This window comes from Pithys albifrons, chromosome 14 (genome assembly GCF_047495875.1).
Source record: "Pithys albifrons albifrons isolate INPA30051 chromosome 14, PitAlb_v1, whole genome shotgun sequence".
NCBI lineage: Eukaryota > Metazoa > Chordata > Aves > Passeriformes > Thamnophilidae > Pithys > Pithys albifrons.
The window spans coordinates 17836224-17859159 of record NC_092471.1 but is presented as its reverse complement, the minus strand read 5'-3'; the positions used below and the strand labels follow the sequence as shown (position 1 = coordinate 17859159).

General features: G+C 59.8%; 1 protein-coding gene across 4 annotated transcripts; it reads right to left on the bottom strand.

Moving 5' to 3' along the window:
• Window positions 1-46: 46 nt before the first annotated feature.
• LOC139678715 (diacylglycerol kinase delta-like) lies at window positions 47-21018 on the bottom strand. Of its 4 annotated transcripts, none has more exons than XM_071569774.1 (30): window positions 20767-21018; window positions 19600-19844; window positions 10698-10808; window positions 10505-10585; window positions 10172-10276; window positions 9832-9964; window positions 9533-9639; window positions 8977-9102; window positions 8730-8832; window positions 7106-7268; window positions 6901-7009; window positions 6582-6721; window positions 6371-6452; window positions 5770-5861; window positions 5513-5612; window positions 5047-5287; window positions 4705-4803; window positions 4494-4593; window positions 3924-4031; window positions 3347-3443; window positions 3161-3268; window positions 2884-2997; window positions 2555-2689; window positions 2305-2471; window positions 2065-2182; window positions 1886-1972; window positions 1670-1786; window positions 1489-1600; window positions 852-982; window positions 47-461 (listed from the first exon to the last, which is right to left on the bottom strand). In XM_071569774.1, the coding sequence occupies exons 2-30, from the start codon at window positions 19795-19797 to the stop codon at window positions 387-389; spliced, it is 3459 nt and encodes a 1152-aa protein (XP_071425875.1). In that variant the 5' UTR covers window positions 19798-19844; window positions 20767-21018; the 3' UTR covers window positions 47-386. The 4 variants fall into 4 exon arrangements, with proteins under 4 accessions (XP_071425875.1, XP_071425876.1, XP_071425872.1 ...); XM_071569775.1 differs by having other exon boundaries at window positions 852-979; XM_071569771.1 differs by having other exon boundaries at window positions 1670-1972.
• Between the last annotated feature and the right edge of the window lie 1918 nt (window positions 21019-22936).

Sequence of the window (22936 nt, the reverse complement as noted above, 5' to 3'; positions counted from 1 at the left end):
CCTCCTCCCCACCCCTCACCTTCCCCTTAGTAATGACACTACACCATCAGCAGCAATAGTATCTTCTCCAAATATTTACACAGCTTAAATACCCACATTAGGAAGGGGAAACTTTGCTTTGGCCCCAGCTCCTGTAGTGACCCTGTTGGGACTGGACTGTTGGTCAGACCACATCACCTATGGGGTTAGACCTCTGCTTTAGTGTCTCCAGCCCCACAGGCTTGGGGAGAAGCAGTGGCTTCAGGGACACTGGGGACAGACAGATAAAGCGAGACAAGCAAGGGGGCTCCACACACATGGGGCAGGGCAGGGACCTCTTCCTCTAACCCCCTTCCCCCCACACCCTGGTCCCAGCACATGCGTTGGGCTGCTGCCCCACTGCCACCCTAGGGCAAGTTGCTGAGCTCCTTAATGGCCTGGAGGATCCTCTTCATGTGGCCCACCTTGGTGATTCCAAGGTCCTGGAGGAAGGAGAGAAGAAAGCTGATGTACTTGCAGGGGTCAGCCCTGGGGAAGCCATAGGGCAGAGATGAGGCTGCAGAGCCCAGCTCCATCCACATGCTGGAGCATGGTGCTTGTTTAGAGCCCTCTCTCCTCTTACAAGCATGTCCCCATGCCTGGATGTAAGAGAGGGCAGGGTGCTGTTGATCCTGGGTTTGGGCAGACATATGGAGCCTTGCAAGCTGGAGGACCAAGGCCAGCCCCTCCCCAGCTTCCAGCCCCTGTGTGCAAGCTGTGTAAGCTCAGTACTGCAGGGCCAGGTGTAGGGTCAGCACCTGCCTTAACCTGCCACCAAGAGGGAGGGGAAGATGAGGGCTAGGGGTCCCTCAGGGAGCATAAGGAGGTTGTACCTTCAGGTCTCTCCTCTCCAGCAGGATCAACTCTGAGCCCTGGATGTCATGCCGGACAAAAATATCTCTGTACTCCCCTAAACCGAGCGCTTCCAGCCATGCTGCCACCTCCTCGGGGCCCCATTTGTCTGCTAGCAGGGAGGAAAAGCACAGAGGTGGCCTCTAGCCTGCAAAGGCAGCAGGACACAGCCAAGCAGGCAGCCAGAAGCCAGCATCCCCCACTCCCACCCTTGGCTCCTGCAGGGCCAGAGGCTGCAGCAGGCTCAGGCTGGAGGGGTCTCTCCTCTCCTTAGCTTGCTCACAGAACATCTGAGCTGCTCCCCCTCGACAAGGCCCCCAGCGGTGGGTGAGGGACTTACCCAAAGGGCTGAGCAGTACCATAGCCCCCTTCTCCCCCTTGCAGTGGAATTACAGGGATGGGGGGCTCCACATGTCTGACAGCGGAAAAAGTAAGCTTTAAAGGGCTATAGGTGACAAAGGTGACACCCTGAGGCAGCCAGGACATGCCCTGTGCCCCTTCCCAAGGGTCTTTACATAGCATGCCCAGGACAGGAGGTCAAGGGATAGATCAGCAGAGGGGGATCCCTACCAGTATAAGCTGCACCTGTCTCTCTCCCTGGCATATTGCTCGGTTTACCTGGGAGCGCGCTGTTGGCCTTCTGCTTTTGCAGCTTGTCCTTCTCCTTCCTGGGCTTGGGGATGTTGAGGCGAAGCTTGAAGCTGCCCTTGTTGGCACTACCAGCACCTTCCTGCAAGAAGCCAGGCTGAGTGGGGTGCTACAGCTTCCCAGGGACACCCCCAAGTTCCTGTGCACCCACCTCCTCCGCAGGGTGGGCAACAGGCCCCAGCCAGTGGATGTCCAGCAGCCGCTGCAGCTCCTGGCCCAGCACACTCAGGGGGCCATGAAGTGCCTCCTCCTCCTGTGGCGAGTCCAGCTGTGGGAGAGAGGAACCATCTCCAGCCCTGCTGCCATCCTGAGAGGTACCAGGTATCTCTCTTGGGGGATTTTGGGTGCTGCCCAGCCCTCCACTCACCGCCTTCCCTTCCAGGAATGCCCTAGTCTCAGCATACAGCTCCTTGATGCTCAGCACCACCTCCACAGCCACGTTTCTGCTGAGAAACTGGGGAGGCAGAGAGAGGTAACCCCTTGAGCAGCTGGGCCTCAGGGGAGCCAGGTGAAGGAGACTGCCTTGCATTTCCAGCCCCAGCTCACCTCTGAGGTGCCAGCAGCTTTGTTGGAGAGGGCTTCGCTCAATGCTAGGGAGCTGGCGTTGACTGCATGTGCCAGCTCCTGTTCTACAGCTTTGTGAGCCTTGGCTGCCTCATGGATCCTGTGGGTTACAGGGAGACTGGAGCTGCTCAGGCTCCTCTGGGCTGGGCAGGCAGCTCTGCATGGCCACAGCACCGCTTGCCCTTCCCTGTGCCCACCACATCCCACTTCCCACAGTCTGACCTGGCAATAAGGGTCTCGGCAACCCGCGAGACTTGCTGTAAGAGGCTGTTCTCCTCCTCCGTCAGGTACTCCATGGACTGCTGTGAGCTGAGCCGTGGCCGGGCGGCTGCTCGGTAGCTCTCCCCCTTCTGCTTGTCCTCCCAGGACTTGAGGGTGCTTTCAAAGGCCTGCAGGGGACAGACATGGCCCCCCTGAGCCTGTTACACCTCTCTGTGCCCCAGCACGGTCCTGCTGTGCACCCCAAGCTCACCCGGTCCCTCGTCAGCATCTGCGCTCGGTTCTTGTGCTGGATCTTGATGACCCCAGGTGGCTGGATCCAGGCCTCTCCATCCACCTGCACGGGAACGCCCTCATCCCCCCGGATGGTGATCTTCACCACGCGGCACTGTAGGGTGGGCAGCCCACAGTTGGCATCGTGGCTGGCTCTGCACCTCTAGCTGAAGAGCCTCCCAGGGCCATGCAAGGGCCAGCCAGGAGCCGAGCTGACTGGAGCCACAGCGTCCCAGGCTCTGCTGCTGCCCCAAACCCTTTCTGGCACCACTCAGAGTGGTGGCATCCACAGGGTGCCTTGCTCCCTACCTGTGCAATGCGATGGTGCTGGAGATTGATGACCCGCGACACGGCCATCTGGATGCTGCCAAAGACAGCCACCACCTCCAGCTTCTTGTCGTCGAAGGATGGAGCCCCAAAGTTCTGTAGAAGATCAGTACAAGTGAGACCTTCAAATTGGACTCATTCTGGGACCCAGCGTTTTCCCCTGTGTGTTCCCAAGACAGGGACACCCAAATCCTGGGGCTTCCAGAGACTGGGAAGGACATCATGCCCCTCCAACCCACCTCAGGGCACTGGCACTCACATTGTCCTCCTTGGTGCCTCCCCAAAAGTTGATGCCCCCAGCATAGCTGGGGATGTTGAGGACAGCGATGCCCTGCAGGCTGGGCAGTGAGATGGGCACCCCGTCACACTGCAAGAGAGGGTTGAGCCTGGGGGGCTGCTCCAGTGCTGCCCCCCCTGCCCTATCTCTATTCCCCTGACCCTGTACCTCCAGCTGGACCCGCTGCTCCAGGTTCTTGTAGGTGCGCTGCAGAAGCTCCTTCGTGCCCAGCACCCCATACCACATCATGTTCTTGGTGCGGCTGCTGTGGGGCGAAGTGGGACAGGTGAGGGGTTGTGGGTTCCCTACTGCCTGCCACAGGCTCTGCACCCTCCCAGTGGCACTGGGCTGAACTGTCCTGGGTCACTGGCTCTGCCTCAGTTTCCCTACTGCCTGAGTAGGGGAACTCCAAAAACCCAAGATGCAGCATAAGGCACCCAGATGTGGACCCTTCCATGCCAGCTTGGCAGTGTCCCTCTATCCAGGTGCAGACCAAGTAAATCCCACCAAGCCCTCATGTTTTCACTGTTTCTGTGGTGCTTGCAGCTTGCTGCCCACCCATGGGTGCTCATCCCAGCAGTGGGTACAGGTGGAAAATCTACTGCAGGCAGTAGCCCACATCAGTGCAGTGCCAAGCCACCCCCATGGCTCCCAGCATCTTTATAGTCCCTCCTGGGGCAGACATTGGAGAGCCAGGGACACCTGTTTTTCCTGGGGGAAATTTTGGGGGCGGGTTCCAGCCAACCTGCACTTCTTGGGGTGCTCATCCCGTTTGTTGTTGAACTCCAAGGAGATCTTCGCATCCAGGCCGATGCCAAAGTAGTTATTCATGACACATTTCTCCGAGAAGTGGCTGAAAGCAGAGGACAGGGACAGTGGGTTGGGGGGCAGCTGCACACTGGCACCACTGGCCTGGCACTGGAGGATGGAGTGTAACATCTGCCAGAGCAGTGGTGTGCACTCCCAGAGGGGCTTGCACTGGGAAGCCTGACTAAAGCTAGCAGGGATGGCTGCAGTCTCCTCAGTCCCCATGGTGGGTCACCTGTGGCACATCCAGGACCTGCCTGCACTGGGCAGGGGCAAGCCCTGAGCTCCCACCATCAGCAAGAGATCCTGCACCAGGCACAGGCAGGCTCCCCCAGCATGGGCACTGCTAGGCTGGGGAGTGCCTGGCATCAAGGACACCACACTGGTGTGCAGAGGCTGCCCCAGCAGCCACCTCCAAGAGGCAGCATGGCACCAGCTCTGCTCCCACTCCATGAGGGGCAGCAAGGGTGGGCCAGGGTCCCCAGGGCAGGCAGGACCCCAGACTCACAGGGTGCTGGGGTCTTCAGGGAACTGCAAGCTGCCAAAGGTGTCTGGCCGGTCCAGGATGATGGAGGAAGATGCAGAGGTCACCGTCACCCGCCGGGAGCCTGGTCAGTGGGGAAAGGGAGGGAGCTGCTGCATGGATTCTCACCCTGAGCCCATCTCATGGCTCACCTCCCTGCCCCCCCAAACAAGCATATGCCCCACTGGCATCTTACTGAGCCTCTCCTCCTCCTTGCTGAGCTCCTCTGAGCTGTCCTTGCTGGCACCTGTGCTGCTCTGGAAGGCCTGGGTCTGCTTGTTCTGCTCATCCACAGCTGGATGCAAAGAGGGGCATGACAGGGAGTCTGGGCAGCCCCATGGCCCTGTGACCCCTCCCCAGGTCAGACTTGTGGGCTTGTGCCCGGCAGGGCCCAGGGTGGCAGTTCAGCATTGCTGCCATCCCAAGGATTCCAAGGGGAAACTGAGGCACGGGTTCAGCACCAACCCATGGTGGCTCCACAGCCCGTGCCAGGCTGCTGCAGCATCAGGGGAACTGCCAGCCCCCACCACCCCCTCACCTTTCTCCGCCTGCTCAATGATTTGCCGCAGTGCTTTCTTCAGGCTGTTTGCCCGCAGCATGAGCTGCTCCTTGGATTTGAAGATGCGAGGCATGGGGCTGGGGTTGTAGCTGCCACTTTTCTCCTGGTCCTTGGCATCGGCAGGGGTGACTTCTCCCATTCCCTCGGGGACCATGATGGCCTGAGCCTCTTCATTCAACTCCCGCACCAGTGAGTCGAGCTTCTCGTTCAGCATAGCACACTGTGGGACACCAGCACCGCTCAGCACATGGCATGAGCTGCTGCCCCCACCAGTGCCCAGTATTTCCCTGGGCACCCTGAGTGCCTCAGCACCCCCAAGCACTTGGACACCACAATACATGCACAACAAGGACACAGCTCCCCAGAGCAGCCCCTGCCAGCCCCTCCAGTGCCCTGGGGCTGTGCCACCAGCGTGGCCCAGCTCTCCAGCTAACCTGCAACCCACCTTTCGTGCCATCAGCTCAGCCTCCTGCTTGTTCTCTGTTGCCCTCTTGTAAGCCCGACCTACTTCAGCCACAAAGTCATTGACAGTGCCACAGAGGAACCTGCCAAGGGAAGCAGCAGGAGGTGGAAAAGTGGCATAGCCAGCTGGGTACAGATGCCAGCCAGGGGGACTGCTGGGATAACACCCCCAACTCTAGAGGGGCAGTGCCAGGATTATCTGGTAGGCAGTTGCACTTCCACTGACAGCTCCCTCCTTACTTTGCAGAGGAGATCACCACTGAGTGCTTGTCCGACTCCAGGATCTTGGCCAGGTGGAAGGCAACAGAGTCAGCATAATGGGAGATCTGGGCCTGGAGGGGCACAGGAGAGGACAGCTGGAGCCCTGCCACCCTGCCGTGTGCCCCACTTGAGGATGGAGCCTTTCCTGGCCAGCCAGGGACTGGGGATGAACAGCCCCTCTTCAGCCCACTCCCCAGCCCTGAGGGCAGCCATGCCCATGCTGCTGGGCAGAGGGGATGTTCAGCCACAGCAAGAGGGAAACTGAGGCAAGAGGCTGAAGGGGAGGACACAGAAGAGTCCAAAGCAGCTGGGAGCAGGCAGCAGATGAGATAGAGCTGGCCTGTCACTGGCCAGCTCTATCTCATCTGCTGCCTGCTCCTATCTGCACATGCTGAGACCTGCCAGACTCATTTCATTGCATGCAGGCAGCTGACAGCCCCCTCATAGCCCCAGTCCCCACATGACAACTTCCTATGCAATCCCTTTCTGTGTGCCCCTGAATTGGCTGATGGATTGAACAGGAACCTGCCTTCCAGCCTGCCCTCCCCACCTCAAGCCCTCAAACACCAACAGTACCCACCTGGATGTTGGAGTCCCCATTTTCTTCCTCCTTCAGGGCTGGCGGGGACTGCTTGGGGGCCTCATAGGTCAGCACACTCCACCTGCCAAGAAGAGACCATGGTTGTCTGCTACCTCCTGGCACAAGGGCAGTCTGGGAACTGGGACAGGCTGCCTGAGAAATGCTAAGCCAGGAGGTGGGCAGGCGGTTCTGTGTTCTGTGTGATGCTCACCGGTCCAGCATCTTAGTGGTGGCCCTTTCCAGCTTCTCCAGGATCTGCAGCAGCTGGGTGTCATCATCGCACAGGCTGCCCCAGCCCAGGACCCGTGCCAGGTCATTGCCAGTCCCCAGGGGCAGGACACCCAGCTGGCACTGTGGAAGAGGGACAGGGCCGGGGCGGGGGGCTCAGAGCAGCCCTCAGGGCACCTCTGACACCCCCAATCCCAACCTGCCCATCACTCACAGCACCCCAGGGCACACAGGGAAGTCCCAGCTGGGCTGAGTGCCCAGTGCTGGGGATGGTGCCAGCAATGACAGGCCCTCCCACTCACCTGCTTGTGGAGGCCAAGGGCATCGATCTCGGAGAGCACCCAGCCCACACTGCCATCCCCCCCACACACCAGGATCCGGAAGGTAGAGAACTTCTGGAAGAGGCGCAGCCTAGGTGGGGCACAAGGAGAGAGAGGATGGGGTCTGTGCTGGGTGCCTGCCAGGACCCTGCTGGGGCCACCTCTGGGTGCCCAGGCTGGCACTTACCCCAGGTGTGGGCCCCCATTCATGAGGTCAAAGACTTGGGCCGGATTGAGGAACTGCTTGAACTTGCGCAGAAACTTGACTCCCTGGTTGTCCCCGCTCTTGGAGTTTACAAAGGCCAGGAGAGGGCTGGAGCAGGTCGAGGGGCAGGTGGCTTTCCAAAAACCTGCAGTGAGCCCAAACATGTGAACATCATCTCCCACTCCCCACAGACACCTCAGGAGAGCAGAGACCATGTGGACACCCTGACTGTGCTGTGCCTGACCTGTGGAGCGCTGGGCCAGGAGGGACAGCAATCAGGGTGCCAGAGGGTGGTGGGGGGCAGAGGGAAGAGGAAGCACCATGCTTTTAAGGAAATGAGATGGGGAACACAATGTGCCCAAGGTAGAGGATTGATAGCTGGCCTGAAGCCCATACCCGCCTCAAGCACATCTTGGCCACCCCAGTCCCCAGGCCAGTGCCTGCAGGCTCCTTCCCTTGGCAGACTCAGCAATGCTGCGGCAGGGAACACAACAGCCATCACTGCCGCTGGCACCAGCCCCACAGCCACTGCCCGTAGAGCCCACAGGGCATGACTAGTAGTCCCAGCACCTCCACCACAGCAGAGGCCACATTCTTGCAGCTCAGCCCCTCCTGGCCCGGGCATCACTCCATCTCCATTCCCAGCTGAGCAGATTGGCAATGCAAAACACTGGGGGCTGCTGAGTCAGAGCGTGGGCTGCCACAGAAAAGCCTGCTGCCAGCAGCACCCATATGCCAGGGTGGGACAGCGTGGCAGGACAAGGAGAGGCTGAGGCCTCGCTGAGCTGCTCCCATGGCAGCAGAGCCCAGCAGGGTGGGCAGCAGTCACAGCCAGGGTTAGCTGGGTTGCTGGAGAGAGGCAGGGCACAGATGCTGCCCGGGATCAGCCGCCCACAGCGGAGGCTCTGGAGCTGAGGAGCAGCCGCGTGATGGTTACCCTGACAGCATCCTGATGAGTAACAAGAGGCAGATGAGCCACCGGCTGAGCTGAGTGGTGAAAAGCATTAAAGAACGAAGAAGGAAATATCCGGAGGAGAAGAACAGATTTTGCTCAGCGGAAGCCAGCTGGGAAAGGTCCGGAGAGGGAGACAGTGGGAGAGGTCCCCCCAGGCTCTTCACAACTTCTCCCTGCAGTGTCCCATGCCAGGGCAAAGCTGTGCTCTGCACTACCGAAAAAACAGCTAAGGTTCTGACACTGGGAAATAACCAACCTCATCCTGCCCTGTGAGATGCTGAACCTTTGATGTGCAACAGAGGGCAGCTCACATCAGGGCCCCACTGACCCCAGCACAGAGGGACTGTGACAGGAGCCACTGTGAGAGGTGGCCTGGCAGGAGCAACTGAAGCTACAGGCAGGCAAGAAGTGCCACCCTGAAGCCCAGTAGGACACCACTGCAGCCCTGGAGCAGAGTGCAAGGCAACAAGCCACCTTAAACCAAGGGAGGGGCATTGATTCTGGAGCCTGCTGATAGTGTTGTTCCTGGTACCCCACCAAACAAGCACAGTGCCACAAGCCAAAGTCTGTAGAGAGCTCAGAGGGTTCAGAGCTTGTCCCAAACAGCCTGTCTTCCCCCCCCAGCCCAGCCCTATGTTCTCCATGACTCACCATCCGAATCGATGCTGTTCAAGGCAGTCGGTGGGATGATGGACACTTTGTACTGGCCCAGGGGGCACCTCTTGCCAAGTTGCTCCTTGCAGGCACTGTGAACCTGGGAACACAGTCACATCTGCATAAGCAGAGCTGGGGGACACAGCACCAAAGTTCCCAGCCTCAGCTTTCCCAGTGATGCAACTAGGAGAGAGTGCTGCCTGTGCTGGGAGAGGGGTGAGGACAGTGATGGGTACATCCTTACGATGGCCTTGCACCAGAGGCACCGCCAGTCCTGCAGCCTCCGGACGCTGCCACAGGTCCGGTCGCAGACGGCACAGCGTGCGCTGACGGGCAGGTTCCCCTCCAGCCACTGGTGGGGCATGGCCACCTGCAGAGAGGGGCAGCCACTAATGGCATCCTGCATGCTTGAGGGACAGTGTCACAGGCCTGCCCTTTCCCCAGACACTATGGAGAAGGTGGGCAGGGTATGATGCCCAAGAGCAGGGCAAGGCAGCCCTGGGACCCCTCCCGTACCCTCTTGTCCCTGCCTGTCTGGCCCCCTGCAGTACATGGGGCAGGCCAGAGGTGTCCCCAGAAAATGTCTGGGAGTGGCCCCACTTAGAGAGCAATAAGGGATCCTGATTCAGGGTCGCAGAGGAGGTGTCCTCAAGTTATACCCTTGCAGAGCCAAGCCCAGAGGCCATGCAGTGCAGGGGACAGCAATCAGAAACCTTCCTGCTCCCTGATTTGGGCATAGCAAGACCAGCTCTGCTGGTGGCTTCGTCCTGCCAGTCCCCAGCAGGGACTCTCCTGCTTACCCCATCCTCATCCTCAATGATTTCAGTGCCAATGGAGGCCAGGGTTGTCCACTTGCAGTTGTTCGTGGCTCTGACAGCGCAGCGCTTGTGTGCCTTGAACTTGCAGACTGCACAGGAGGAGCAGTGAGGAACAGGGAAGGACCACATGGGATGCACAGCCCTGGTCCCAAATCCCTCTGCATCGGGGATGCAGCCAGTGGGCATCACCCTGCATCCCTCTTGCTCTGGTCCTGCCCCAAGAGGGTGCCCTGCCCCAATCCCCGCCCCTGCCCACCCCCCAGCAGGACCTTGGCACTGACCTTCACAGGAAAGGCCATGGGAGGTGACCCCCGGGAGGGCTTCGCGGCACACGTTGCAGAAGGTGGGCCGGGCATGGGAGCAGGCGTACCAGTTGTGCATGCCTGAGAAGTGCTCCATGTTGAACTGCGTGGCCTGCTGGGGAGCACAGCCCTGCCCCATCAGTGCCGGGGACCCTCAACTGGCACTCCCTCCCTCCTGGCCCCTAGAGTCCCTCCAGCCCAACTCTTGTCCTCCTGGTGGGGCTGTGCCAAGGACAGTAGTTCCTGACTGGCAGCCAAAATCACTCAGACCGGTACCCACCCACAGACACACATCCACACAGCCCCCTGCCCACATCACCTCATGGATCTCCCACTTCTGGACAGATTTCAGAGCACTGATCCAGTCCTCCATCTCCTTCCGGTTCTCTGCACACAGGATGAGCTTCCGGAATGGTGTGATCACCTGCAAGAGCCACCATCCCCATGTCCTCTTGCAAAGGCCACCACCAGGACAGCCAGCAGGCAGCACAGCCCCCAGCAAACCCTGGCACACCGGTGCCACCTCCAGCAGGATGAGGCCATGCTATGGGGCACCCCATGGCTCTGGGAGGATGAGGGGGGTCTGTGGTGCCTCCCCACGAGGTGCCAAGTTCTCCACAGGGTGTGGTGGGTAGCCCCACACCTCCCTCACCGTGAAACTGTTGTTGACATTCTTGGTGCTGGTCTCGGCCACGCTGGCATCAGACAGGTCCACCTCATCAAAGATGAGGGACTGCAAGGGAGAAAGAAAAGCCCCAGTCCACCAGGCAGGGACCTCTGTCCCCTCCTGAGCTGGCAGGCTCAGTCCCCCCAGCTGAGCATGATGGAAGCCCCCTGCAGCCTACCTTGGCATCCTTAGCATAATAGAGTGTCCTGCCCCGCAGCTTGAAGTATCGCCTCTTCCACCGCTGGAAGGAGCTCGTCTGCTTCAGCAACAGCCCCTCCTTCACGCTTTTCTGCAGAGACCACAGTGTCCTGAGCTCCTGCAGCCCCTCAGGACCCCCAAAGCCACCACTTTTCCCTGTGACACCAGCCACTGGGTCCCAGGAGCACACATGGGACATTCTGGGGCTCACTCTGTGCTGGATGTAGCAGGGCAGATTATGTCCCCTGCCCACCATCCCACGGTCGCTGGGCACTCCCCATAATATGGAAGGATGCTGCTGGGCATGGCAGGGCTGGCAGACGCAGGACTACAGTGGTGCAGAGCCCCCACTGCTGATGCTTCCTCCCCATCCCCAGGACAGTGCCTAGAGAGCCTCAACTTGCTGCATCTCCCTGGAAGCCAAGGGCAGAGCTGAGGCTGGGAGAGCTCCCTTAGAGGGGACATCAGCGCCTCAGAGACATCAGAACTGCACTGTGGAAGCAGCAATACCTGGCCCCAGCCAGGTTGGTGAGCAGACAGCTGAGGATCCAACAGCCCTGTCTTGCCCCCACAGCCCTGGAGGGGACAAGCTGGGGCTGAGGGCAGCCCACAGCAGGCAGAGCATCCCCCACAGTGCCGCACATCACTGCAGTCTGGCTGCCTGTCCTCTGCCCTCCCCAAACCACGGCACCTGCCAATATTTTACTGTCCTCGCAGCGGTGTTTACAAGACTCAATTAATTAGTGTTTGCAATGTGGCTACGAGCCTGTGCTGAGTGGGGCGGCAGAGATGCTCTGGCACTGCCTCATCTTTGATTGTATCTTCTTTAAACACCGCCGGCAGCCCCGTTCAGCTGCTCCTCTCCAATTAGCTGCTACAGCGGTTGTATCCAATCCCGGCACACGATGACAAGCCACATTTAACGGTGAATTAGCACTGGGCACCAAGGGCAGAGCTAGAGTACCACAGCCCCGGGGCACTGCACTCCCATGCCCAGCCTGTGTGCTGCAAGAGGTGGCACCCAGGCACCTGTCAGCCTTCAAACACGCCAGTCCCGGGCATCAGTCTTAATCCACTGTCCCACAGCTCCAAACCAGATGGTCAGAGCACCAGGAGTAGCAAGAGCCCCCAAAGCAACATAGAAGCCAAAACTCCACCTGGGGTGCTCCATGAGCCTCCACTCCCTCAAATGCCTGACCCCTCCTCAAGCTCCCTGAGGCACACATCATGATGTTCTCAGCTGTCTTCCAGCTTGCTGTTTGAAGCCTTTGTTGCACTGTATCCATGCTTTGCCCCTCAGGCCCCGTGCAGAGTTTCATTGTTGTCAATCACCACAATGCCTATGAGTGCCAGTGCAGGATCAAGCAGGCCCATTGACCCCAGTGCCAACACCGTGGGACACACCACGTCCCCTCCTTGGCCTCTCAGCTGTGAGAGCACAGAGGAGACAGCAAGCCCAGAGCTGCCCTGGGCAGCAAGGGGAGTGCAGCCTTCCAGCAGGGTCCAGCTGTGACCTCCAGAGCCACACACAAACCATGCACCACAGAAGCCCTTGTAACACACCAGGAGAGGGCAAGACAGGGTCTTGCCATGGCCAGGTGGGTTCCAGCCACAAATGCCACCTCCACCACACCTGGTTGCACACTCTGGGCACAGGTGCAGCATTTGCTGCAGTTGTTGCTGCTGCTGCTAAGGACAGGCAGTGTGTGACAGCAAGAGGTGGCGTGGGGAGTTGTGACAGGGAGGAGCAAGAGAACAGGATAACAAGGAGAAGGGAGACAGGTCCATGACAGTGGCTCAGAGCTACTATAGCAGGGGCTGGAGCCAGCAGGTCTTGGGTGCTCAGCTCTGCCAGCCTCCAGGACTATGTGAGTAGTAGGATACAGCAAGGACAGCTGCCTGGAAAGGCAGCACCTGCTCCTGCAAGGGTGTCAGAGCTGAAACACCTCCAGCAGCAACTCCTGACAGACAGCAGCAACAAAGCATCACCTGGCCCCAGAATGTCACAGTCCTGGCCATTGCAGGGACAGGATGCAGCTGCCTGCACTGTGCCAACCTGGTCTATGGCAGAGCCTGAAACACAGAGCACCCCCACCTCCATCACATCACACATCAGAGTTTTACAACACCGCGAGTGCTGCCGTTGCGGGGGGAGCACGTCTCAGTTTTACCCCAGCGCAGACTAATCCCCAGCATCTCAACATGGGGCAGCAAAGCTTGTGCAGAAAAGTTCAGAGGGCATCTCTTCCCATGGGAAGAGTCCCTCAGGGACTGCTTTGCACAGCAAAGCCCAAGCCCTTTGTGCCACTATGTAGCATCTTGCTACACGCCACCTCAATCACCCTGGGGGCTAATGCCAGGCAGTACAGGTACAGATGGTGCCAGCATGGGGCCAACCAGCCAGCCCCCTTCCTGGGGAAAATGAGGCAGGTTACCCCTTCTAAATGAGCCTTGGAGCCTGGCTGTTCCATGCTGCCTGGGCAGGCACATGACTGTGGGGTGCCAAAAGGCTGTTTCAGGCTCTCAGTGGGGTGAGCCACCCACAACCTAATTTTTTGTCCATAGGTCTCAGCCAGGAGCACCTGGGGTTGCTCCATGCTGGAAGAAGTTCCCAAGTGGCTCCATGGTTTTGGACCCCTGCTTTTGGCATGAGGAACAGGAGGAGACCTGAGAGGCACCTGATGGCCAAGGCCAGCAGCAGGCCTGGTCATGCAGTGGGAAGCCACAAACAGGAAAGGGGTGGGGATGGCAAGGACAGACGGGGCCGTGCCAGGGTAGCATCACCCCGGTCCAGGTCTCATCTCCAGGGTCACCACAATAACACAGTCCCCTACAGCAAGTGGCTATCAGGCACCCTAGAGCTCGTAGCAGCCAGAGTTGAGCACCCACAGCACAGGCACTGCCTATTCTTCCCAGAAAGCTTTTGGGGCCACTGGCAGCTCCCAGCCACTGGGACCTCTGCACTGGTGGCTGCACAGCCTGAGCTCAGTGTGCCACCCACACCGTGAAATAAGCCTGAGCCCCTCCACTCACTCCAGCCATGGCTCTTCTGGCTGGAGAGCCCCAGGCAGCACTGCAGGGAGCCTCAACAAAGCCAACACTGGTCCCATACCATCAAGAGGTGGCGACACAGTGTGACAGTACCCAAAGCCATGTGCAACCTGCCTAGCCACCAGGCCGAGGCCAGTTCCCCTCCATGGGGCTCTGCCCCAGCACTCCACTGCCCCATCCCAAGGTCCCTCCCTGCTCTCTCCAGCCCAGAGGACTCAGCACCACCGGGGTTGTGCCCAGCACCGGGGGTATCCAGAGATGCAGGATGGGGAGGCAAAGGCAAGAGTGAAAACAAACGGAGTCTGCAGATAAACTGCCACCTCCAGCTCAGATGCCGCTGCAGCAGCAGTGGCAGGGGGGCCTTGGAGAGGACACAGCAAAAAATGGTCCTGGGAGGATGGCTGGCCACCAGTAAAGTGCCCTACCAGGACTGGGCTGGTTCCCAGGGTCCACCATGCCACAGCCTGTAATGTATGCTTGGCAAAAGCAGGGAGGCTCGAAGCACAATCCAGGGGAGCTCATTGCTCTCTGGGACCACACTCCAGCAGGATGCACCCCAAAATGCCAGCCCATCCCTCTGCCCTAAGGCAGAGCCCCAGGAGTTCCACTCTGCCATCCCTGTTCTCCCAGCTCTGCCACCACCATTCTGGGAAGAGCCCATCGTGCTCCAGGTCTAACTTCAGCTGGGGCAGGAGAGTTTTCCTGCTGGGATTGGCTTGGACATTGAAGGAGCTGCTGGAGAACAGCCAGGAAGGTTGTTACTCAGGAATGCTGGCACATATGGCTGGTGAGCATCACACTTGCCTGCCCACCCAGTTGGCAGTGCTACACCACTCCTGAAGGAAGCTTGTCCCTGTGACCACACAGTGCCTCATCAGGGAGGAGGAGAGGGGAGAGAGGATCACCTGTCAACACACCAACCTGCATCGCACCAGCATCATTCCAGGCAGCCACTCTGCTCCTCCAAATGCAGCAGCCCACCAGGTACAAGCCAGGGTCCAGCTGGATCAGAGCTCATCCACCAGCTGAGCCAGCAGACACCAGGACAGCAAGGGAGAGCTAACAGCCCTCAAACAGTCCAGCAGTGGGGCCACCAGCAGCTCCTGGGCACCCCGTGGGCTGGAGTCAGTTTGAAACCTTATCAGGCTTTGCGACACGGCCAAGCTCTTCCGGGATTGAGCAGTCAGGGGGCTCGTTGCCAGGGCTAAGCCGTGGCCCAGGAAGCTCATGTGCTCCCTGAGGACCCCTGCTGCCACTGCAGGACCACAAATACCCTTTCCCAGTGTGGCGTGGATGCTTGAGACAAGATTCCAGCAACGGTCCTGACATGCCATTACATGGTGCCACGAGGCACTACTCAGACCATTGAAAGGGAACAGAGAATTAACAGAGAGGAATGAGGGAAGGAGCCCTTGAAATAAAGGCAATCCCCTCTACACCTCATCCCGCAGCAGCTGCTTTTTAGAAATGAGCTTGTGCTTCCCCATCTACAGCCACATCGGTCCCCAAGCATCCTGCCGGCAGGCATCCCACACCAGCCTGTCCTGTGTGGGTTTCCCCCTGCCCCTTGTGTCCTGGTGACACCAGGCACCGCCCTCCCACCCTGCCCAGCCACGGACAGGCAAGAGCAACACTTGCATAATGGAAAAAGTGAGCGGGGAGAGGGCAGAGCACTTGAGAAACCTCAAACATCCGGCTGGCGACAGTGGGGCTATCTTCACACCCCAGGCACCAGCTTGGTGAGCCTTGATTAATGAGAGCAAGCCCTGCCTCCTTGGTCACAGGCAGTGTTTTCTTGTGTTCAGATACAATTTCCTATTTTTTCATCTGTGCCCCTTGGCAAACAATGTTGAGAAGAACCTGGTTCCCTCTTTGTTGCACCCTCCCCTTCAAACATTGACCACAACACAGAGGACCCCCTGGTTACAACCTCCCCTCCAAGCTGAACAATCCAAGCTCTTCCAGCTTCTCTCCATATGAGAGATGCTCCAGTCCCCCACCAGTGTCAAGTCTAGATGATGCACTGGAGGAGGCACATGTCACCCTCCTGCTTCAGAAAGGAGGTTTCCAGGCTTGACCTCAGTGGCTCTACCTTGCTTTTTTTGTCTTTTGGCCAGGATTTAGCCCTCAGCAGGCAGATCCCTACAGCCTGGCTCTACAGAAGCACCTCACCAGGCTCCTCACAGCTGCGCCAACACCCCACAGGTACCGCTCCCTCCCTCTCTCGGGCACTCTGAGCCTGCAGGATGCCCAGTGCCTCCAACAAGGATGAGAAGTACCCATTTCTCCGGTACAATAACCCCATTAACCTTGCCAAGACCCCTGGAAGGATGCTGGTGGGTCCCCCAGCCCCACCAAGGAGCTGTGATGTATCTCAAGATTAGGAACACGACTACCCTTTGGAAACAGCAGACAAGCCATCCCCCTGCCCACCATCACCATGCACATTGTGCCTGCCCTATGGGCAACCTTGGATCCCTGGTATGCACTCGGCTGTGTGCCTCCACCTCCCAGCTCTGGTACAAGCACCCCAGGATCCATCACTCACTGAACCAAGCAGTGCCAGATCCCTCCCTGCCTCCACTCAGCTGTCAGGAGAGCCTGTGCCAAGGCAGTGCTGGGAGCTGAGCACCCAGGACATGCAGGCAGGATGTGTCCTCCCACCCCCTCAAATATGTTGCTGCACCCCAGGGCCAGTGGCCCCTCTTTCCCCTTCATGTCTTTCCTCCAGCTCTAAGGGGACCAATGCCTGGAAGCAGCATGACGTGACATCCCACTCCCACTCTGCCCTGGCACCCCTATAACGTGGTGCAGGCAACTGGTAGCCCCCAGCTGCATTGAGGGGGTGGCAACAAAAGCCCATGCATCCTGGGGCCATTTAGTCTGGCAGGGGCACCTGCACCTGGCAGCTGTCATTGCCACTGAACACAATGACTTCTCCGCCTTCATGCCAACGCCGGCACAGAGTGCCCTGCAGGGAGCCCACAATTCCAACCCGGATAAAGCCAAACTGGGGGTGTGGAGTGGGGGTACATGATTGGTGAGGAGGTTTGAGAAGGGGATGGGGGAAGGGGCATTTGAGGCATGGAGGCACTGGGACTGGGGAGTGGTGATCAGGAAGGATTCAGCAGATCCCCAAATGATCCTCACCTGCTCCTATCTCAGGGGCTGGACAACAGCCTGGTGTCGGGGAAGCTGCTTGCTCCCACCACCAGAGTCAGTGCAGATGGGCAGTGGGGTGGAGGGCCTGACTCAACATGGCAGGCTCCTATAGACCCCCTCATTCACCCCCCGCACCACACAGTCAAAAACCAGGCCAGTGTGCCCCCTTCCCCTGCCACTAATCCAGTTGTCTCAGGGTGCAGGCAGTTCCCTCCCCCAGCCCCAGCCCCAGCCCCACACTGGGTGACAGGGATGTGGAGGTGGCTCGGGAAGGTGCCTGCCATGGCACACATGCTGTGGCTGTGGCTGGAGTGATGGGCAGCACACGTGCTGTGGCATGACTGTGAGCCAGGGACAGCCCAAGCTGTATAGTAGCAGCAACCTCATCCCAAAATCCTCATCTCCATAGGGAAGGAAGCAGCCCATCCAGCACGGAGCCAGGCTGGCAAGTGTGGTCCTGCCCATCAGGACCAAGACAAAGGGATCCTTAGGAAAAACAGTGAACCCCAACACTGAAAGCACTTAGGCAGCAGGGAAGGCATCTATTGCTCCCTCTCAGGCCGTCCAGCTCCAGCCTCACCAGGCTCACCCCTTCTCTTCCCAGCTCTGCAGGCCATTAACCCAGACATGTCCTTTCAGCCTGTCCATCCATCACGCCACCTGCCTCCCCTGGCACGCTGCACAGCATCACCTCCTGCATGGCTAATTGCTCATGCCAGGCAGGATGCAGGCAGGGAGTCGGCAGTTCAACCTTTCCCCACGCGCAGCCTGTCAGTGGTGAGGCCAAACCTGCTGGTGGCCGTGGGGGGGCTTTGGCACCTGAGCTGGGGGCTCAGAGTGTGCTCATGTCCCTGTGTTGCAGCACAGCCCAATCATCTACCCTTTTCTCTCAGGTTTCCTAGCATTGATTCCTAGCACCTGCAATGTCCCTGTGCCCCACAGCATGGCAAGCACTACATGGCAAACTCCAGTGGCTACTGACACCTCTCTGGAAGGGTGCTGAAGGCTCCCACGCAGCATCAAGCACCCCCAGGACCCTGCCCACCATGCTGGCTTCCTACCATGCCCCATACACAGCACAGACCCCCTGCACCTGGCACAGCCCCATGACACCCACCTGGCACCCAGGTTGGAGAGGGCACAGCTGGTGCCAGCCTGCCAGCCTGTTCCAAAGAAGGGGACTGAGGCATGTTCCTTGAGCAGCCAGAGGGACTCAGCAAGAGTCCCCTCAATGCTGCATGCCCCTGAAATATCTCATGCCCAGAGGGACAAGTCCACAACACCAGACTGGGAGCACACAATTTCCACACCCCTGGGCAAGTGTCCCTTGCCCCACCTCATGCCAGTGGGGCACAGCGGGAGGGGAGCCTGTCCCAGCCCCAGGCAGCCACGAGCTGACACTTGACCCAGCACACGGTTCCATTCCCACTGCCTCCCTCCATGCCCGCAGCACTCAACACCAGAACCCGGGGATATCCCCGTGCTCTGCAACTGCATCCTCCTGCCGTGTTTTCAGAGCTGTCCCCGCCTTCCCGGGGGCAGCGCAGCCACCAAATCCCCACCGAGGGGCGGCTGGCACCAGAAGCCGGCTGCGGGGGGATTTCTGGCAGCCTCTGCGTGCTTCCCAGCACTGCAGGCACCGCCTTGACTCACTCTGCCGCCTCCTTCCCGCAGCCGGAAGGTGGGTGCAAAGGGACCGCTCGCCCGGCATGCTGCCCAGAGCATCCACCCCGCGTCGTGCCCGCATCCTCCCTCCCCAAAACGCCCCCCCTCCCCAAATCTCCTTCTCTCCCTGCTTCCCATCTGGCCATTCAGCTCAGGTTATTTCTCCCTGTGCTGCAGGTGGGAGGTGCCAGGCCATTTCACTGTCCCCACCTGGGACACCAATGGCCACGCACTGTTGCTTGGCCAAAGGCACTGCAACCCTTATTTTTGTAGGTCCTAACATAACAGCTTCCTCTGAGCAAACTGACACATACACACCAGCTGCTCTCGTACCAATGGCTGGGAAGCAAGAGTCACGTCTGACCTCAAAGGTGTCCCCCATCCATCCAGCAAACCATGACAGGGGACTGGATCTAGGGAAGACTGTGGGAATGGGGCCCACAGGGGAGCTGGCACAGTCAAGTGAATCTGGGGCACTAGGAAATATGCAGGTTCCATTTTGCCACCCACCAAGCACTGCAAGCGCAGTGCTTGCAGCAGGGTGTGGGATCCCAGGAGCCTACGGAACTGACATGACCCTAAATCTCAGCCACAGAGCATCCACGGGGCACAGCCTAACTGAAATAGTCCCCTTCCTCCAGGGACATGGGGAGGGAGGACACAGGGGGGATCCAGGGGATACAAATGCAGGATGAAGGCAATGGGGTGGGGGTGGAGGGTTCGGGTGTGGGAGAGACCTTGTCCCTGAATGATGGGATAAAATCCGTACTCCACAGCACCATGGGACCAATACTGACACTACCACTGTGGAGTCTGCACCTTTTCCATATGCCCTCCTGCAGGGCACAGGGGGCCAGAACCCTCCTGGCTCTGGCTTGGTCAAGTCTGCCAGCAAGTGCCTTGGCAGTGATTTACACCCTGGAGCAGGTGAACTGTCCAGCCCCATTCTCAGCACTACCCCACACACCGCCAGCCCCTCGTTCCAGGCACCCCACAGCCCCAACCTTGCTCCTCATCTGTCCCGAGGTGGAAACCTTCCGGATGAGCTTGTGGGAACTGTCCTCCTGCTCGCCTTCGCTGTCGGACGACTCCTCACCACCCGCCTCGGGTGAGATGGGTGCCAGCTTGTCCGAGTCTAGGGAAGACACCGACTCCCGGGTCTTCCTCAAGAACAGGTCCCCAGGCACCAGCTTCTCAGCCATCTTCCCACCCGGCTTGGCTCAGGGCTCTGCAGCCTCCTGTGACAGCCCTGAGATGACAAGGACACACAGGAGTGGGTGCGTGGCCCCTCACCCTCTAGGGCTCTGACAGCTGGAAGATGCAATCCTGCAAATCAAGGGAGATGGCGCTTCCTCGCCCAGGAACGCCGCTCAGGGTGGCATCCTTGCAGGCAAAGTTTCCCTTCCTTGCCTTTTTTCGGCGTCTCAACTCTTCCTCAGCCTGCCTGGCATCCCAGTGCCGTTCCTGGCTCGGCCGCGGGCGACGGTGACTGCCCCACGCCCTGGCACTGATGCATAGAGGGGTGCACCCCCTCCCCGCAGCCTGTGCTGGCCCCCCTCATTGCCCATCCCCGGGGTGCTGCTGCGAGGCCGAAAGCTGTGGGAGGTCTCCACGAAAAGCAGCAGCTGCCCCCCGCCATCCACCTGGCTCCAGCCACCGGGAAGGGATGGGAGCACCTCCGGTTTCGCGCCCGTGGGTCGCCAGCCCCGAGCAGGTGGCTGCGGGTGGGCTGGGATGGAAGCGCGGTGCAGGGCTGCCGCATGCGGGGGAAGCCATCTCCCCACGGCATCCCTGCCGGCCCCGAGGGCTGCGGGAGGGTCGGGGGGCCACGTACCTGGACGAGCGAGCCTGAACAGCTGCAGGGCTGCCGTATCCGGGCCGAGGGTGGCGGAGGGGGCACCCCACAGCGCCGTGCCGGGCCCCACGCGTTCCCCCGCTCCCCCTTCCCGCAGCTGCCGGCAATCGCGGTGCCGTCTCCCCGTGCAGCAACAAGCGTTGCGGGGAGGGGAGGCGCGGGGAAACGAGGGGCTGCCCTGCTGCCTGCCCACCACCACCTTCTGAGCGCATTCCCCCCTCCAGCCTCGGGGCTGCCGCGGTGCCGGGCCCCCGCCGAGCATCCCGCAGCACGCCCGGCGGGGGGAGAGGCGGAGCGCCCCCCGCTCCGCACACACCTTGCGCGACCCGAGCCTCCGCCGCTGCCGGTGCAAGGTCGCTCTTCCTGCGGCCCCCGCCCGCCGTCCGCAGCCCCCCCGGTCCCGCCGGGACGTGCCTCCGCAGGCAGCCCCGGCCCTGCCCCTGCCGCAAGCCCCGGCCTGTTCGGCGCGGCGGGTGCTGCTGCGCGGCTCGGGCGGCCCACGCACGGCCCCGAGCATGCGGGCACGCCGGGCACCCGCGCGCCGCCGCGCGCACCCGTGTGCGGCACCCGCGCGGGCACGGGGGAGCACGTGCACACACGTGCGCGCCGCCCGCCCACGCGGGCACGGTGCGGGCACACCCGGCGTAGGCGCGCACACACGCACCAACACCACCACCGCACATACGTGTGCGCGCTCCCGCACCCACACGGGAGCGCACAGCCCGCCGGCTGTGGGCAGGCACACGCCGTGCACATACGTGCGCACATGCCTACACATGCAGGGGCGGGCACAGCCCAGGCATAGGCGTGCACATGAGCTGCCACCCTGAACACGCATGTACACCACTGACGGGCATGGGAGACCACACGCACCACTGCTGGGTGCAGGTGTGCTGTGAGGGCCAGCACATGCACAGGCATCCCAGCTGTGCACATGCGTCTGCACCATCCATGCAAGCACACGCATGGGCATGTACACACATGGCTTTCATGTCCATGTGTGTGGTCACAGGCCACATTCACAAGCCTGCACATCCCAGGCATGGGAAAGCACATGCACCATGTGCATGTGGGCATAGGCGAGCACATGCACCACCACTGTGCATATATTTCTGAGCCCCTCACACAGATGAGGACAGCCACATGGCTGGCACGGGTGGGCATGGACACCATAGCCACACACATTTGTGTGCACATGCCCACATGTGCACTGGCAGGCACACCCCAGGCACAGGAGAGTGTGTGCACCATTGCCATGCAGCCATATGGGCATATGGCAACACACACACACATGTGAGCACATACAGGCATGGACAAGCACACATACAGATGTCTCCACACTCTTGTACACACATTTGTATGTGGATGCAAACGTGTGCTGGCAGCCGAGAAATCCACCCATGTCCTGGGTGCATCCCCAGCAATGTGGGAAGCAGGATGAGAGAAGGAGTTCTCCCCCCTCTGCTCTGCTCGGGTGAGATCCCCAGGAACACTGGGTCCAGTTCTGGGGTCCCCAACTGTGGGAGGATGTGGAGCTGTTGGAGTAGGTAGTAGAAATGGAGTAGGAATAGAAATGCTCTGAGGGTTGGAACTTGTCTACTATGGAGACAGGCTGGGAGAGCTGGGATTGGTCAGCCTGGAGATGAGAATGCTCTAGGGAAACCTTACAGCAGCATTTCAACACATTAAGGGGGCTCAAAAAGAAGAGAGAGTATTTCCCAGGGCCTGTCATGACAGGACAAAGAACAAGGTGATTGATGGTGCGGTTGGGTTGGACAGAAAGAGGAGATCCTTTACTATGAGGGTGGTGAGGCACAGGTGGCCCAGAGAAGCTGTGGCTGACCCATCTTTCAAAGTGTTCAAGGCCAGATTGGATGGTGCTTGGAGCACCCTGGTGTTCCTGAAAGATGTTTCTGCCCATGGCAGGAGGATGGGACAGAATGTCCTTTAACGATCCCTCTCAACCCTTCCATGATTCTGTGGTGCAAATGCATGCACACACCCCCACAGGGCTGTGTTTGCATAGAACATGCTCTTCCATGTGTGCTGGAGTGCACAAACACTCCACAGGCAGGGAGAGAGGGCCTGGCATCACATTCCACCCCACAGTGTTCCATGGCCCCCTGTTCTCATCACACCCACTGCTGCTCTGGGCCCCCATGCTGGCAACCAGGCAGGCCTGGACTAGAATTCTGCATCCCCCCAAACCAGACCACTGCTGGGCCATGACCAGGGGCAGGAAGGGCATGCATGGCTTTGCCCTTTGGGCTCTAATGAGCAGCAGAAGCGAGGGGGGGCTACTATGGAGTTTGGACCTCCATGTTCTGAGACTCCCCCCCATCTCCCACATTGGGCAGTGATCTCTCACTGAAGTATCGCTACCTGCCATGTCCTCATCCTTTCCCAGCTCCTGGTCCCTGAGGACCAGGTATGTGGGATATAGTGAGACAGATCAGGACCTGTAAAATGGAAAAGTCATAGTGATG